At 34.9% G+C, this 15,928-nt stretch overlaps 1 protein-coding gene across 2 annotated transcripts in view; it reads right to left on the minus strand.

Moving 5' to 3' along the window:
- Window positions 1-15,928, minus strand: part of ALCAM (activated leukocyte cell adhesion molecule) — a 193,254-nt gene that overhangs the window by 49,193 nt on the left and 128,133 nt on the right. For both annotated transcript variants that reach the window (XM_068546819.1, XM_068546818.1), the window contains exons 2-3: window positions 9,909-10,009; window positions 5,827-6,046 (exon numbers count right to left, since the gene is read on the minus strand). In XM_068546819.1, the coding sequence (XP_068402920.1) occupies window positions 5,827-6,046; window positions 9,909-10,009 (321 nt within the window). The remainder of the gene's footprint in view (window positions 1-5,826; window positions 6,047-9,908; window positions 10,010-15,928) is intronic.

A 15,928-nucleotide genomic window follows, 5' to 3' on the forward strand; every position in this document is an offset into this window, starting at 1 on the left:
CAATTTTCTCAAGAGTGATTATCTATATTCTAAATGCACAGATTGGAAAGAAAATATAAGAAAGATTTAAAAAAATGGAAAAAAGAAACATAGAAAAATAGAAAAGCATAACAGACAATTACATTAACACAAAGAAGAAGTGACACCTGGCTACCTGATTGTTAGGAATGTGACCAAAAATATAAAAAACTGACAAAATATAAAAAAACTGATCCAGCAATTTCACTCCTGGCATATATTCAAAGAAAAGAAAAACTCTAATTCATAAAGATTCATGTACCCCTATGTTTTTAGCAGCATTATTTACAATACACAAGATACGGAAGAAACCTAAGTGTCCATCACACATAAAGATGTTACATGTGTGTATACACACATGCACACACACACACACACACACCCCTAATGGAATACTAGTCAGCCATATAAAAGACTGAAATTTTGCCATTTGCAACAACATGAATGGACCTGGAGGGTATTTATGCTTAGTGAAAGAAGTCTGACAGAAAAAGACAAATACTGTATGTTATCACTAATATGTGGAATATAAAAAATAAAACAAATGAATGAATATAACAAAACAGAAATACATTCACTGATATATAGAACAAACTAGTGGTTACCAGTGGGGAAAGGAAAAGGGGTAGGGACAAGATATGTGCAGGGGGTTAAGAGGTAAAAATCACCATGTACAAAAATTAATAAGTAACAGGGATATATTGTGAAACACAGGGAAATATAGCCATTATTTTGTAATAACTTTAAATGGAGTATAATCTATAAAAATATTGAATCACTGTTGTACACCTGAAACTAATATAATATTGTAAATCAAGTATACTTCAATTTAAAAAATTTTTTCAATTAGAAAAAATAAATTATAAAAATCAAAACAACATAAATAGCAATTCCTGGGAAACATGTGGTAGGGGATTAAAGCCTTCTCCAATACAAATCAGTAAGTCTTGGTTTTACCACTATTTTAATGTAACATCATTAATGTTCATAATTACAACTCTGAGTTATTGATAAAACCTTAAATTATGTTCAGAATTCAATGTTTTATGGCAAACGTCTAATACCTTTGAGAGAGGGCTGCATCCAAAATATTTAAACAGAACAAAAATCTTGGAGCTTGAGTAAGTGTAAGTTCTCTGGGAACTAAAATCAGTTACTCAGTGACACCTCTCTGAAAGCTCAAGAGAGGTAAGATATTAAATTAATTTTTGTGGTTGATCAAGTGTCAAGGTTAACAAGAAAAGAAGAGCAAATAGTTTTTTGTTTCCTCAGTACTATCTATGCCTGGAATATATAGAGAGATTTGAAAAATCCTCCAAAAAATTAGGCTCTTAATAGAAAATGAGGATGGGCAGTTTTGTTAAGTTGTACTAATTTCTAGTTCACCAAAATCAGATACCAATTCAGTTGGAACATACTTCCTCTAATGTCAAATATATTCCTCTACTTTGACTTATAAACCCCATATAACCATAAATACCGATGTGTTACAATTGTTGGTCTTTTCCACATGGCCATGTGTGCTTTGTTTCCATAAACACTTTCTAAAATTTATTCTTATTTCAATAAAATAAAACTGCAGCAAACCCAGGAAAACCTGATGAAAGTATGCTTAAAATTTAGTCCTCTTTGTACTATTATTCACTTTTCCATTTAGAAGAGAGAGTCACAGCGGGTATTGAGAAAGTAATGGTAATACCTATTGCATTTCTCTGAGTTATTTTCTCAAACTTTTGTTTCAAACCCTCTATATCAAATACATATTTTGTATGTAACTTTCTCTTATATTAGCTTGTAACAATCGATGAGTATTAGAAGACCATAAAAGAGGATGTGTACTATTTTAGCAAAATTGCATATTGATTCCAAAGTGTTTTAAAAAAACTTTATGTGAATTATGTCTTAATATGATTCAAGGATTCATAACTAAGTATAGAATTGAAAGGAAAAGTCATACCACAAATTTATTTGCATTAGTAAAATAATTTTGTCAAGAGTTTCACAGCCAGGTGAGGATGGAGTGATGAATGCAAAACTGCTCTATATCACCCAAATGCATGAGTGTTATTCTCAAAATCCTCACACAGAGGATGGCTCAGTTTGATATGGGAGGAGAGCAAGAGAAGGCAGGTGCACTGGTTACATTGAGTCAAGGGTGCTTCTCTCAGTACTTTGTCAGCAATCAACTCTTGATATACTTTAAGTAGATCACTGTGAGCATGAAATCGTTTATTTTCCTTATGAGATGGGAAAAGGTATTTTTTATATTTAAAGAATCAAAATGAAATATACAGTGTAGATCTCATTTGTTAAAAAGGTATTTTCTGCTTCCTTCATTCTGAAAAAATAAAAATGACTTGCAGTTGAAAGTTGAATAACTTTCACAGGGAGGGTGGGAGGAGGGATGCTCAGTTTTGATAAAATATTGAGAACAGTGTCCCAATGAAAGCTCAAATAACACTGTGATGTCCAACCATCACTAGGAGAGCTGGTTGGTCCAGGTGGAAGTCACGGGAACAGTCTTCCTTTTAATACCACACACACCAGTGCAGAAGATTAGGCTGGATTGTGGTTTTCAAATGCTTTTTAGTACTCAAGCCCTTCTCCCTTTTTTCCCCCTGAACAAAATATCATGAAAAAGCTTCAAAATATTGAGTGGGTGAATTATAGCTAATCAAGTAGAAGCAGCTAGCTCCTCACCCTCCTCAGCCCTATTCATTAGCACGTCAAGAGGATCCTAGGAACAGAGTGGGAAAACCACTGCCTAATCCAAAGTACTCATTTACTGATGAGGAGGGAATTGAAGCCCCTGCCCTGACTGGTGAAGTCACTTGCCCAAGGTCAGAAATTAGCAGCAGATCTAACAAAGCCAGATCTCCTGATGACCAGTTCAGTGATTTTTCCATTATATCACTGACAGCCATTTGGCTCTCTGGGCAAGCATTCAACCTCTAAGATCTACTCTTGCTAAGGGATGGTTTTATTAACTTCAAATGTGCGTTAAATGCAAACTGTTTGACTATGATGCCATTCAACGACTAACCAACCAACCAAACAAAAATGCCTCATTAGTGGTGACAAAGCATGGGATTACTTGGACCTGGTCTGCTTTATGGGCATGATTTCTTGCATCTGAGATATAGCTTAAAACTGAATAAACAAACCTACATCAGAAGTAATAAAGTCATCAGTCATGACCTCTAGTTTGAATAAAAACAGTTTGTGCTCGTCAGGAGGACACTGCAGCAAACTGATCTGGGATTAGCTCACGTTAACCACACTCATTCTGTGGTACACAGTGCATGTTGCTAGGTGCTAGGTGACTCGACAGAAGGAAACAGAGGACTGATTGATGAGCCTAGTAACTCTTAAGTGACTGCAATATATACATGTGTAGAATGAAAGCCTCCATGTCACAGCTGCCATTTGCTTCACAAATAACGATCCAAAGTCAATTCATTATTTTTAAAGAAGCAAAGCCCTTATATGCTCTTGCAAACTCTTTCTTCATCATGAGCTGTGCTGTTTATTTAATTGGACTTGGAGGGTCCCACAGTTTCTAGTATAAAACCCCATTTTCAAAAGTGTGTAACTTGTCTATTTAAATTCTCTCTGGCCCAGAGCCTGGAATGCAAATTCTGTTTCTGAGAATCACTTTGTTTTCAACAACATTCAAAAGAGAAGGGGGTAGGGGGAGCTGATGGTATGCAGGGTGTGAGTGTGTTTTTATAACCATAGAAATCCTCTGTATTCCGAAACAGCTTACAAATTTTATCAAATTAGGCCAAATGAACTTTTTTGGCATTTAAAAAATTATATTCTGAAAATTGTCACAAATGTTTCTTCGAAATGGAACAACCTGAATTTTCTCAACTTTCTTGTAGACTGTCTTGATATTTGGTAATTTTAACATAATAACAAAGAAACATGACAATGACAAATCAATACACATAACTTTAGAATGCTGTGACTTAATCTCTGTACCTACTGCAGTACATTTTTGTGTACTTATATTTACGACCTCATGGCCTAATTAAAAGACTTTGGTTGCTCACTTTAGAAAAAGTGTTTTTAGCAGCACACCATCCATCTTCCTAATAACATCAAAGTGAAATAAAAGACAAGAAAGAAAAAAATACATGGGACTTTGGCAAATACAGGATGGAGATTATCCGGGGTGTTTCATGGAAGGGGGCATAACTGGGAAACGCTTGGTACTTGGTTTGATCCATAAAATGATTGAGTTGAGTGGATGGTTTCTGGAAAGTACCTTCTAAGCTGAAAGGTAATCAACTGAAACGTGTACTATGCTTTTACAAGGTTCTTCGGGAGAACAAAGGTCTCCTTGATAGTATAAGCACTGAATCCTTGTTATGAGTCCATAGGAGCACTGAAGTCCATATAAATGCTTAAGGGACAGTCCTACTTAGTTGTATAGGCATTATAAGAGAAACAGGAAAAATCCACGGTTAATTGCTGTAGTAGCAAGGCCCGCTGGGTTTCTTTCTTCCCTGTTTATTTTAATAATTTCTAGGTGCTGTCAAGTTATCAGAAAGCAGAGGAAAAAACTGAAAAGTGAGACCTTCTTCCCTAATTAAAAAAGACTAGCATTCTGAAACTTTCGAGACCTATTTTTCTCCCTGTAATTTCTAAGATATTAGGATGTAATGAAGGTGGGATATTTTATTAGAATATTAAAAGATAAAAAGTTTTAATTAGAACTTCTCAAGTCATTCATTTGCGTAGCTATTTGTACACGCACATTAACTATATATTATCATGAGGCAAAGTAACCTCCAGTAATTATTACAAGTTTCTTCTACAACATTTTCTTGTTCCAACCCTCCTCTACTTTTTCCCCTTGGTGGATTCCATGTACACATTTAGAGTGTGGTGAACTTCTTTATTTTAGGGCAATTTTCTAAACCGCTTGAACAGTCTCAAGAAGTAAATCAACAAGCATTAAGCATTAAAGGTCAAAATGTGTGTGTGTACACACACATACACACACACGTATATACATATATAGAAAACTTAGGTCTCTTGTTTGTATTTTATTGTTTTTTTTTTTTAAATTTTATTTATTTATTTATTTATTTTTGGCTGTGTTGGGTCTTCGTTTCTGTGTGAGGGCTTTCTCTAGTTGCGGCAAGTGGGGGCCACTCTTCATCGCGGTGCGCGGGCCTTTCACTATCGCGGCCTCTCTTGTTGCGGAGCACAGGCTCCAGACGCGCAGGCTCAGTAGTTGTGGCTCACGGGCCTAGTTGCTCCGCGGCATGTGGGATCTTCCCAGACCAGGGCTTGAAACCGTGTCCCCTGCATTGGCAGGCAGATTCCCAACTACTGCGCCACCAGGGAAGCCCAGTATTTTATTGTTTTTACAATATCAAATGGCAACTTTTATATGGTTTAGCCTAATTCATATATATGTAAGCATGATATGCATGAATATGTGCATGTATTATATATCTATGTATCAATATGTATCACAGAACATTTATTTGTACGTCAGTGAAAGTAAAGGATCACATGCCAGTTTTCATTTAGCACTATTTCATATCACAGGAAATTTTACCCAACAAAACAACAGAATATTCTTTTAGTTCCTCATTGCAAAGCTCCTATTTGCATTTCAGGTTTTTTGTTTTCCTCACTGACAGCATGCATGAGCAGAATGAAGATCTCTAGAAGTCCTCTTACATAGATGCCTACTGTGGAGACACTACAGAGAGTTCAGTCGTCTTTCTAAAGAACATTTTCTAGTACCAGCCATCAATCCCACTTAGCATTACACTGCAGACTACTTACTGAACACCTTGACTACTGTAGGTGCCTCAAACACGTTGTCCTCAGTTACGAGCATGCACACAAATCTCTTTTCATCACTGATCTTTGCATTACTGATAGAGAGAGTGTAGTTTTCTGAGAGGTTCAGTCTGCCTTTGTATTCTGGTACATCGTCGTACTGCACACTTTTCTTTGTAGAGGACCTGAAGGCAATAAATACTGGGGAGCCATCAGGCTTTTCCTAAAAATTGAAATAACAATACATTTTTAAAAGACAGGCATTTTTAGATGTTTCAGGATTACAGCCAGAATAACAAAATTTTCTTGGCCGTATTATTCCACCAAAATTTGTAGTTTGGTCCAAGAAGAATAATTTTAGATATGTGCCTCATATAAATCTTTGGTTATAGAAAATTACGCTTCATAAGAAGAGAAGCTGTAAGTTCTTTTACAGGTATCAATTTAAATATACAAAAATGAAAGGACAGAGCTTTAGGAATCCAAGCTTTTCTTGCATCTGGAAGACAGAATTAGTAACTGTTTTGAAAATGACAAGGGTTGGCCTTATGTCTAATGTAAAAGAAAAAAAATAGATGAAAACAAACATATAAGTGTTATGTTACAAAAGGATTTTCAGCTAACTATCAGAGTAAGCATACACTTGAGCTGCAAACACTCATTTAGAAATCCTGGGCAATTATCTTTAGCATGTTCATTACTTTAATCCACATACTTTATGTGTCCACACTTTTCAGTTTCAGCCAGACTGACACAATTGACCTTTACACATAACATAGCTTAATGAGTCTTCATGGAGGAACAGTATTTGCCCCTGTGAAATGATCATGTCCATTAAGCAATAGAATTAGATTAATCACTAAAAGCCATAGTTTTGCTATCTGAATCTTAAAACTTAGCTCGAAGGGCTTTCATATAAAATCTGGCATATACAATTATGCCAAGAGCACTGAGACATAATTCATTTCTTCCTCTGCTCCCACAAACATTCTCTTACCTACTAACAATAATCTAAAATAAGGGCCAATCCCTCTTCTACTTACCTCACAAGGCCTTTGAGAAAATAAAATATGATAAAACATTCAAAAATGCGTGACAAATTTCAAGGTGTTATGAGGAGTAACATTTTAAAAATTATTAATATTTACTAATGTTATGGACTAAATTTATATGCCTAAGCCCTAACCTCCAGTGTGGGATTAGTGGAGGTGGGCCCCTGAGAGGTGTTGAAGTTTAGATGAGGTCATGGGGTTGGTACCCTCATGATGGGATTAGTGCCCTTATAAGAAGAGGAAGAAACGCGAGAGCTCTCTCTCTCAATGAGAACACAAAGAAGAGGTTTTGTGAGCACATAGCAAGTGGCAGCTGTCAGCAAATAAGGAAGAGGGCCCTCCGCAAGAGGTGAATCGGCTGGCACCTTGATTTTGGACTGCCCAGCCTCCAGAACTGTGAGAAATAAATGTCTGTTGTTTAAACTATCCAGTCTGTGGTATTTTGTTATAACAGCCCAAGCTGACTAAGACAATTACTAAGCTAATCTTGGAGTCCAAAAGGTTTAGCTGGTTGAATATCTGAATACATCAGTAATATTCTCCTTAAATCTTTTAATTTTGCCACAGGTTTACAATGCAAATCCTTGTACTAAATCATTTCTTCATTAAGAAAAATATGTTAGACCAGTTAGACCAGTATCTTAAATTTCTATAATATATTTGTTCACTTATGCAAGAAATAATAGTTATTAAATTTCGAGCACTTAACTGTATGCCAGGGTACTTTCTTTGGGCTTTCCATGCACTAATGGATTTAATATTCATAACAACCCTGTAAATTACACATAATATTGGCTTCATTTTTAGACAATGGAGACAGAGATTGGTTAAATAACTGGTCCATTGCCCCAGCCAGTGTATCTCAGCAGGGCCAAGACTGGAGCTCCACAGCCTGGCTCCATTATAACTACACTATATCATTCTCGACAGCCATTAGATGCCTCTTCTGTACCAGGCACAGAGGCAGATGTTGGTGAAGAGGTGGTGGGAGTGAGGTAGGGCGGGGTGCACAGGGAGCTATGATCTCCATTCACAGGGAGATAACCGTGCAGTAAGAGAGAAACTAATTCATCTTTCCTCTGTGTTTGCTCCCTTTCACTCTTTCCAAATCTGCTCTTTGTCTTTCAGATTACATTAAATTAGAGGTTGTATAGTATGTCTGCGAATCAGGACTGCTTTTAGAGCGTATGGTACTTCAAATGTATCTCCTCAGTTTATTGCTGAAGGTTTTTGTTTCATTAACAATTTGAAAATTGCCATTATTATTTGTTTTCACTGCCATTGTGCCAGTTCCATTTAGGTGAAAATTATTTCCTCGGCATCAGAAATGTCTATAATCACAGAAGTTTTTCACCACTGTATGCCATTTATTTTAACATTAAGTTTGACTCAATGGTGAATTAGGTGGTAGTCTCCCAGACCCTTAGAATTTTAGGGGTGCTAATAGACTTTGTCCTCATAGGCCTTAACTTCATATTTCCATTTTTATAGGGAGCCAGAAATAGTTAAAAATTACCCAGTGTGAGCTGGATAACAGGAGGAGGGATCAGGGAAGTGCTATGCTGCCTCACCTCCTTCTTTTGTCTTCACCTGCCCTTCACACAGTGCGTTTAGAGCTTAGTAGCCCCACACTCATAACAGCTTACACTCTTCATGCAATTACCATGTGCCAAGTACTAGGTAAGTATTCTGGTATGAGTTACTTCATGTAACCTTCACAACATTGTAAGGAAGATTATTATTATCTCATATTTTTCTATGAGAAAATGGGGATTAATTCACTCATCCAGAATCCCACAGCCAATGCACGGTAGAACGTCAGTCTGACTTCAGAACCATATTTTAAAAGATTGTGTTATACTACCCCTGGGGTGCAACTTATGTACATTTCTATTCTGCAGAACATTTGTTCTTGCAGATATCTGAGAGGAAAAGTTGTGTGGTTCAATAAACTTAAGAAATGAATGAACTCAGACAATTCATCATGTATCTTAATATAGGAAAGGCTCCGAGAAGTACTGCAGTAAAAAAACTTTTCAAAAATTATTGGATCATCACAAGAATTAAAGTAATATAGAAGTGTGATTGGATTTGAAGCAATTTAGAAGTGTAAGATGCTTTCACGAATATATCAACCAATTAATTCTGCTTTTTTTACATGTGTAAGAATAATACATAATAAAAATCTATGCCCAAAGTCAAAAAAAATTATTGGACCATCAAATCCTTTTCCTATTCAAATACCTTTTAACATTTCACGGACCTAGGGAAAATTTGCCAGTTGTGTTCAATGAAACATATGTCCTCTTTTTAAGCTTGCAAACCATTGTGAGTCTCTGTGATTTAGCAATGGGAAATTGTGCCACACAGACACCTTTTGTTCGTCTTGGTAATGAAATTGAGATATTTTATCAAAGTTACCTAGCCTTTCCACATCACCTACCAGGATATCTACCCTTCATTTCCAGACCCATCGGTACCTTGATACCTGAGAAAATATGATTTTGCTATCTGCAAAAAATGAATAAAATCAGCATAAAAGGACCTACCACTTCGACTGAGTTCTAAGACCAACTACCAGTAACAGGCTTCTAATACGGATGACTAATTTTCAGTGAACATTTTGAATGCTCTGGCTTCTGGTGCATCTTGCCTTTGCAGTAACCACACCAAACAAAACATGAGTGTGTAGAAAAAGGCTGCCATCTTCCACTAAGCTCTGTCCTATACTCCACTGATTTTACCCTGGAACTCTGCCTTTTCTTCTGCCTCAGACACTTCAGGGTGAATCTTTCAGACTAATTTGAGCTAAGAATTACCTGTTTATTGGCTTTATTTTAAAATAGCATTTGTTATGTAAGACTTAGGAATTATTCTTTTGACATATTCGACTCATTAATTTCATCCTTTTACATTTATACCCACAGCTGAATATTGCCATTACGTTAATTTGCAAGTCACATTTACTCACAGAAGGAATTTTCTTTCAAAAACTAGAGGCAATTAACCAAGTCCAAGGTAGGTCACACTTACATATTTCCATTTGCCAAACATGAGATTCTGAGGTACACTGAGTCGGCAAGGCATGACAATGGTATCTCCATATGCTGAGTTTACAGTATACCATCCAAGACCTTTAGAAAAAAAGGAACACGAGAGAGAAGGGTTTAAATGTTTTCTTGAAATAAAGTAAATAACTTCAGTTCAAGATGCATGTCTTAATGAAGGTTATGTATTATAATTTTATCTTAAATGACATACAACAAAGTATGTAGTTAGAACATATTTCCTATAAATATCAACAGCTCTTATTTAGCTACTAAGCCTTCAAATGTCACACAGTTCAAATCTATAAACCTCTCAGTTTTAGCGAGGAATAGATAAGTAGTATATGCCAAAGGAACAGTGTGGAATCTGAGGGTTTCTTTTCACCTTCACTGTATTTCATAAGAAAAAACTTCACTATATTTCATAGAAATGTGGCACTATACAAAGAGATTATCATGCTTAAAATTCTCAAAACTAGCTTTAAATATGTTTGTGTTTTTCATTTGAAAATATTGTTAAGTTTAAATTCAAAAAATTTTAAAAACTATTAAAAACTAAGAACTAATACATATAAGACCACAACTGAATTTTAAATATAAGTGGCAAAATGAGCATGAAAATGGCCTGCTTTACAGTAGCAATGGTTAAAATACTAGTTTTCATTTCAATTATACATAAAATATTAACAGGAAAAGAATTTGTAAGGAATTCCCTGGCGCTCCAGTGGTTAGGACTCCACGCTTTCACTACTGAGGGCGCGGGTTCAATCCTTGGTTGGGGAACTAAGAACCTGCAAACTGCGTGGCAGCCAAAAAAAAAAAGTATTTGTAGTATGAGATTTCTTCATGAAGTGATTACACTGCTTTTTGGGTAGACAATCTAATTTAAGCAATAGTTTGCTACTAAGGTACAGAAAACTTCCTGGTCTTATTTAATTCTTTATTGAAAAGAATGTGATGCTCAATAATTAAATTATCAACAATACCCACATTTTTGCATACGTATGTAACATACTATTCAAATCTGTATATATTTATAAGTTTAAAGAAACATAGGCATTTAACTTGGCAATTGTATAGTACTTAGGAAATATATCAGACCTTTTTACCTTATTTTGTTTACAACTATCTTTAAAGTTAGATACATTTGCAATTAAATACCTATTAAGATATGTCATAATTGGATACAGAGTGTGACAGGGCTAACTTTATTTTAAACTGAAAAGAAAAAGAAATGATATTTTGTCCACCAGGTGGTGCTAAAGTGCAAAGCTAAGGCAATTTACAACACATGAATAAGACCATCTTATGACTTTCTGAAGAAACAAGACAGGGTGGATACTATCTTTCTCTGTTACCCATCAATCACAACATATAAAAATTTCATATAGGGATAAAAATCATTCACCTTAGTAAAGAAAGAAAAGGTAATAAAATTCCTATTTTAAAATTCTCTCAACTGAGGAAGCTACTTTCCTTTAAAGCAATTTTCTCCAGTGAACAAAAGCATTACAAAGAACACAAATTTCATGTAAATATACTGCACAACTACTTTCCAGCATTTTTAACATTGTTAAAATAAAGAATACAAAGTATAAGCCATGAGAATGTGTTTTTAACTTGCTATTAGAGACAAAATTTTACTAAAATTTTTATTACATTCTGTTTTATAATGAAAAATTACCGGGTGGGAGGGAGGGAGACGCAAGAGGGAAGAGATATGGGGATAGGTGTATATGTATAACTGATTCACTTTGTTATAAAGCAGAAACTAACACACCATTGTAAAGCAATTATACTCCAATAAAGATGTTAAAAAAAAATTACAATTTTCCAAATTTTTAATTGTTTAGTGTCAACCATACTTCCTTTTTACTATAAATCATTGAAGAGCATTAGACTATAAGGTCTCTTCAGCCTTGTTAAAATAAAAAATTGTTAGGATTTAGATATGTGGTGGCAGACAGGCAAAGTGATGACAGTTAAGAAATTGCTTTATTTCACAATAGAGTACTTGTTTTCTACATTGGATATTAAATATGGAACTTGTATCATGTATTTTAGAATCTGTTCATGCAGGTTTGCCAAACCATGGAAACCATTTTGTGCTTTAATATTTTGGTTTTTTCATCAATATATAGCAAGACACTTGAATATGTAATGACTCTAAGATAATGTGAATCTCTTCCTTAAATTATGGCAAGACACGCACCTCTAATTATCTCCTTTAATTATAAAAACACACCTTCTTTTGACAACTGCCAGTGCTCCCATGGTTGGTCAAGGAGTGAAAACAGTTTACACAGCTTAGGTACCAATGAGGTGAATCCCTTGTTAGGTACAGGGAAACAAATTCCTTTTCCAAGAAATTTAATGCTTTGCTCTTTCGTACAGACCATTTTTCTTTCCTCTTCTCTATAGAACTTTAATATACACCAAATTTTATAATTCTATATTTTATAATTGATTTAAAAATTTAAAAATTTTATAATTTTTATAATTGATTTTAAAGCTGTATGAATTTCAAGTACATAATGTATTAGCATGATGAAAGCACAATCACAGCAGGAAGAGGACCATATATATATATATATATATATATATATATATTTTTTTTTAACATCTTTATTGGAGTATAATTGCTTTACAATGGTGTGTTAGTTTCTGCTTTATAACAAAGTGAATCAGTTATAAATATACATATGTTCCCATATCTCTTCCCTCTAGCGTCTCCCTCCCTCCCACCCTCCCTATCCCACCCCTCTAGGTGGTCACAAAGCACCGAGCTGATCTCCCTGTGCTATGCGGCTGCTTCCCACTAGCTATCTATTTTACGTTTGGTAGTGTATATATGTCCATGCCACTCTCTCACTTTGTCACAGCTTACCCTTCCCCCTCTCCATATCCTCAAGTCCATTCTCTAGTAGGTCTGTGTCTTTATTCCCGTCTTGCCCCTAGGTTCTTCATGACCATTTTTTTTTCTTAGATTCCATATATATGTGTTAGCATACGGTATTTGTTTTTCTCTTTCTGACTTACTTCACTCTGTATGACAGACTCTAGGTCCATCCACTTCACTACAAATAACTCAATTTCGTTTCTTTTTATGGCTGAGTAATATTCCATTGTATATATGTGCCACATCTTCTTTATCCATTCATCTGCAGATGGACACTTAGGTTGTTTCCATGTCAGGGCTATTGTAAATAGAGCTGCAATGAACATTGTGGTACATGACTCTTTTTGAATTATGGTTTCCTCAGGGTATATGCCCGGTAGTGGGATGGCTGGGTCGTATGGTAGTTCCATTTTTAGTTTTTCGAAGAACCTCCATACTGTTCTCCATAGTGGCTGTATCAATTTACATTCCCACCAACAGTGCAAGAGGGTTCCCTTTTCTCCACACCCTCTCCAGCATTTATTGTTTGTAGAATTTTTGATGATGGCCGTTCTGACTGGTGTGAGGTGATACCTCACTGTAGTTTTGATTTTCATTTCTCTAATGATTAGTGATGTTGAGCATTCTTTCATGTGTTTGTTGGCAATCTGTATATCTTCTTTGGAGAAATGCCTATTTAGGTCTTCTGCCCATTTTTGGATTGCGTTGTTTGTTTTTTTGATATTGAGCTGCTTGTAAATTTTGGAGATTAATCCTTTGTCAGTTGCTTCATTTGCAAATATTTTCTCCCATTCTGAGGTTTGTCTTTTCGCCTTGTTTATGGTTTCCTTTGCTGTGCAAAAGCTTTTAAGTTTCATTAGGTCCCATTTGTTTATTTGTGTTTTTATTTCCATTTCTCTAGGAGCTGGGTCAAAAAGGATCTTGCTGTGATTTATGTCATAGAGTGTTCTGCCTATGTTTTCCTCTAAGAGTTTGATAGTGTCTGGCCTTACATTTAGGTCTTTGATCCATTTTGAGTTTATTTTTGTGTATGGTGTTAGGGAGTGTTCTAATTTCATACTTTTATATGTACCTGTCCAGTTTTCCCAGCACCACTTATTGAAGAGGCTGTGTTTTTTCTGTTGTATATTCTTGCTACCTTTATCAAAAATAAGGTGACCATATGTGCATGGGTTTATCTCTGGGCTTTCTATCCTGTTTCACTGATCTATATTTCTGTCTTTGTGCCAGTCCCATACTGTCTTGATTACTTTAGCTTTGTAGTATAGTCTGAAGTCCGGGAGCCTGATTCCTCCAGCTCCGCTTTTCTTTCTCAAGATTGCTGTGGCTATTCGGGGTCTTTTGTGTTTCCATATAAATTGTGAATTTTTTTGTTCTAGTTCTGTGAAAAATGCCATTGGTAGTTTTCCATTTTTTATTATAGTAATTTCTACAGATTAGATCTCTGATATTCATAAGGAACATGTCCTAAGACTGGCAGTTTTCCCAAATTCATAAATGCACATAAAATTTTCCTAATAAAATGCAATAAACTGTAACACCTTTTTACTTTTTCCTTACTTTCATCATCAACACTAGCATTGGATTCAATTTGGGGTCACTTTTAAATTATAAGCAAAAACTTTATTTAGAAATGATTTAAAAGTAACAGAAATTATTTAATTTGTGGACACTTATTTTTATTTTTTGAGAAATGCCTCGTGAATTTTATTTTATTTTATTTTATTTATTTATTTTTTAAACATCTTTATTGAAGTATAATTGCTTTACAATGGTGTGTTATTATGTTTCTTGAAGAAATTCCACTTCTGGTTTTCCATCGGAATGCTATCAGTGTACATTTACGGTCACTCAAAAGTGTCATTATATGTATTGAATATGCTTTGCACAATAGGTTGTTTAGGAGCTGATATGTGGCAGTGGCTAAGTCAGTGGGACCTTCTTTTCAGAGATGGGAAACTATTTCTAGCCTGTTAATGAGGCTGTCGTTGAGATTTACTAAAATAGCCAGGTGACTGGTTTAAAACAACTAGAAAGCAGAATATAGAGTTAGAAAGATAACCTGGAATTCTCTTCCCTCAGAAATAAAAGTGGTAAAGATAACAGGTGAAACCCCTTCCTAACAAAAATCCCAAAAAATAGCCCATTGGTAATAAATGGATATTTTAACCCATGAGTTGTAAATATTTAAGATCAATAAATAAATGGTCTTTAAAAAAAAAAAAAAAACACCACTGTAAAGCAGAAACTAACACACCTCGTGAATTTTAAATCAGCAAATGTACAGATTTTACTGTGCTTGTTAGAATTTCTTAACTTAGGATCCATGAATGGACATTAGGGCATCTATGAACCCTCTTAAGTTATTTTAAAAACTCCCATATTGTGGTACACTGAAACATCTGTTTTTTTTGTTTTTTTTTTTCTTAAGCCGTTTTTCACTTTTTTATTGCTGTTAATTCAAGGAAAAAAGGTTGCATAAAATCCAATCTGTTCTAGAAATATAAGTGGCCTTTCCAGTACATAACATTTCAAATATCAAAGTATATGGTAAACATACAAATAAGGAGAAGGTAACATACCTCCTATGTACAGTACAGTCTTTTAAATCATAAAATAAGCTCCATAAAGTACAACTGGCAAGTAGTTCACAATGCGGTCCAGATGGGGCTTATGTGTAATGTGTAAAGCTTTGTGTAATGCTTCACAGATAGAATTTATATTTATAGCACCAATGTACATTTTGAAACCTTCTTTCCGGGTTGGGAGTTAAAGGGGAAGGAAGGTGAGGGTGTGAAAGGGGGTAGACGAAAGCTTTAATTTAAAAAGAGAAGAAGTCCGAGTAAAGGAAATTATTTTGATTAAATGTATTTTGTTTGATCTGGGTATTTTTGGACCACATTATTAAATTAATTGTTGAGCTGCAGTTGAGTTGTTCACGTGAGAGTTTTGAAACATCTGTTTTTAAAGAAAGAGAATTCAAAGCTTTCATCAGGTTGTCAAAGGTAACCTTGAATTAAAAAATAAAATGTTTAAGTTTCATTCTAAATTGAAGAGAAGTTGTGGAAGTACAATTTGATGGTATCTATCAAATTTTAAAATGCTAA

Source organism: Eschrichtius robustus, chromosome 6 (genome assembly GCF_028021215.1).
Source record: "Eschrichtius robustus isolate mEscRob2 chromosome 6, mEscRob2.pri, whole genome shotgun sequence".
NCBI lineage: Eukaryota > Metazoa > Chordata > Mammalia > Artiodactyla > Eschrichtiidae > Eschrichtius > Eschrichtius robustus.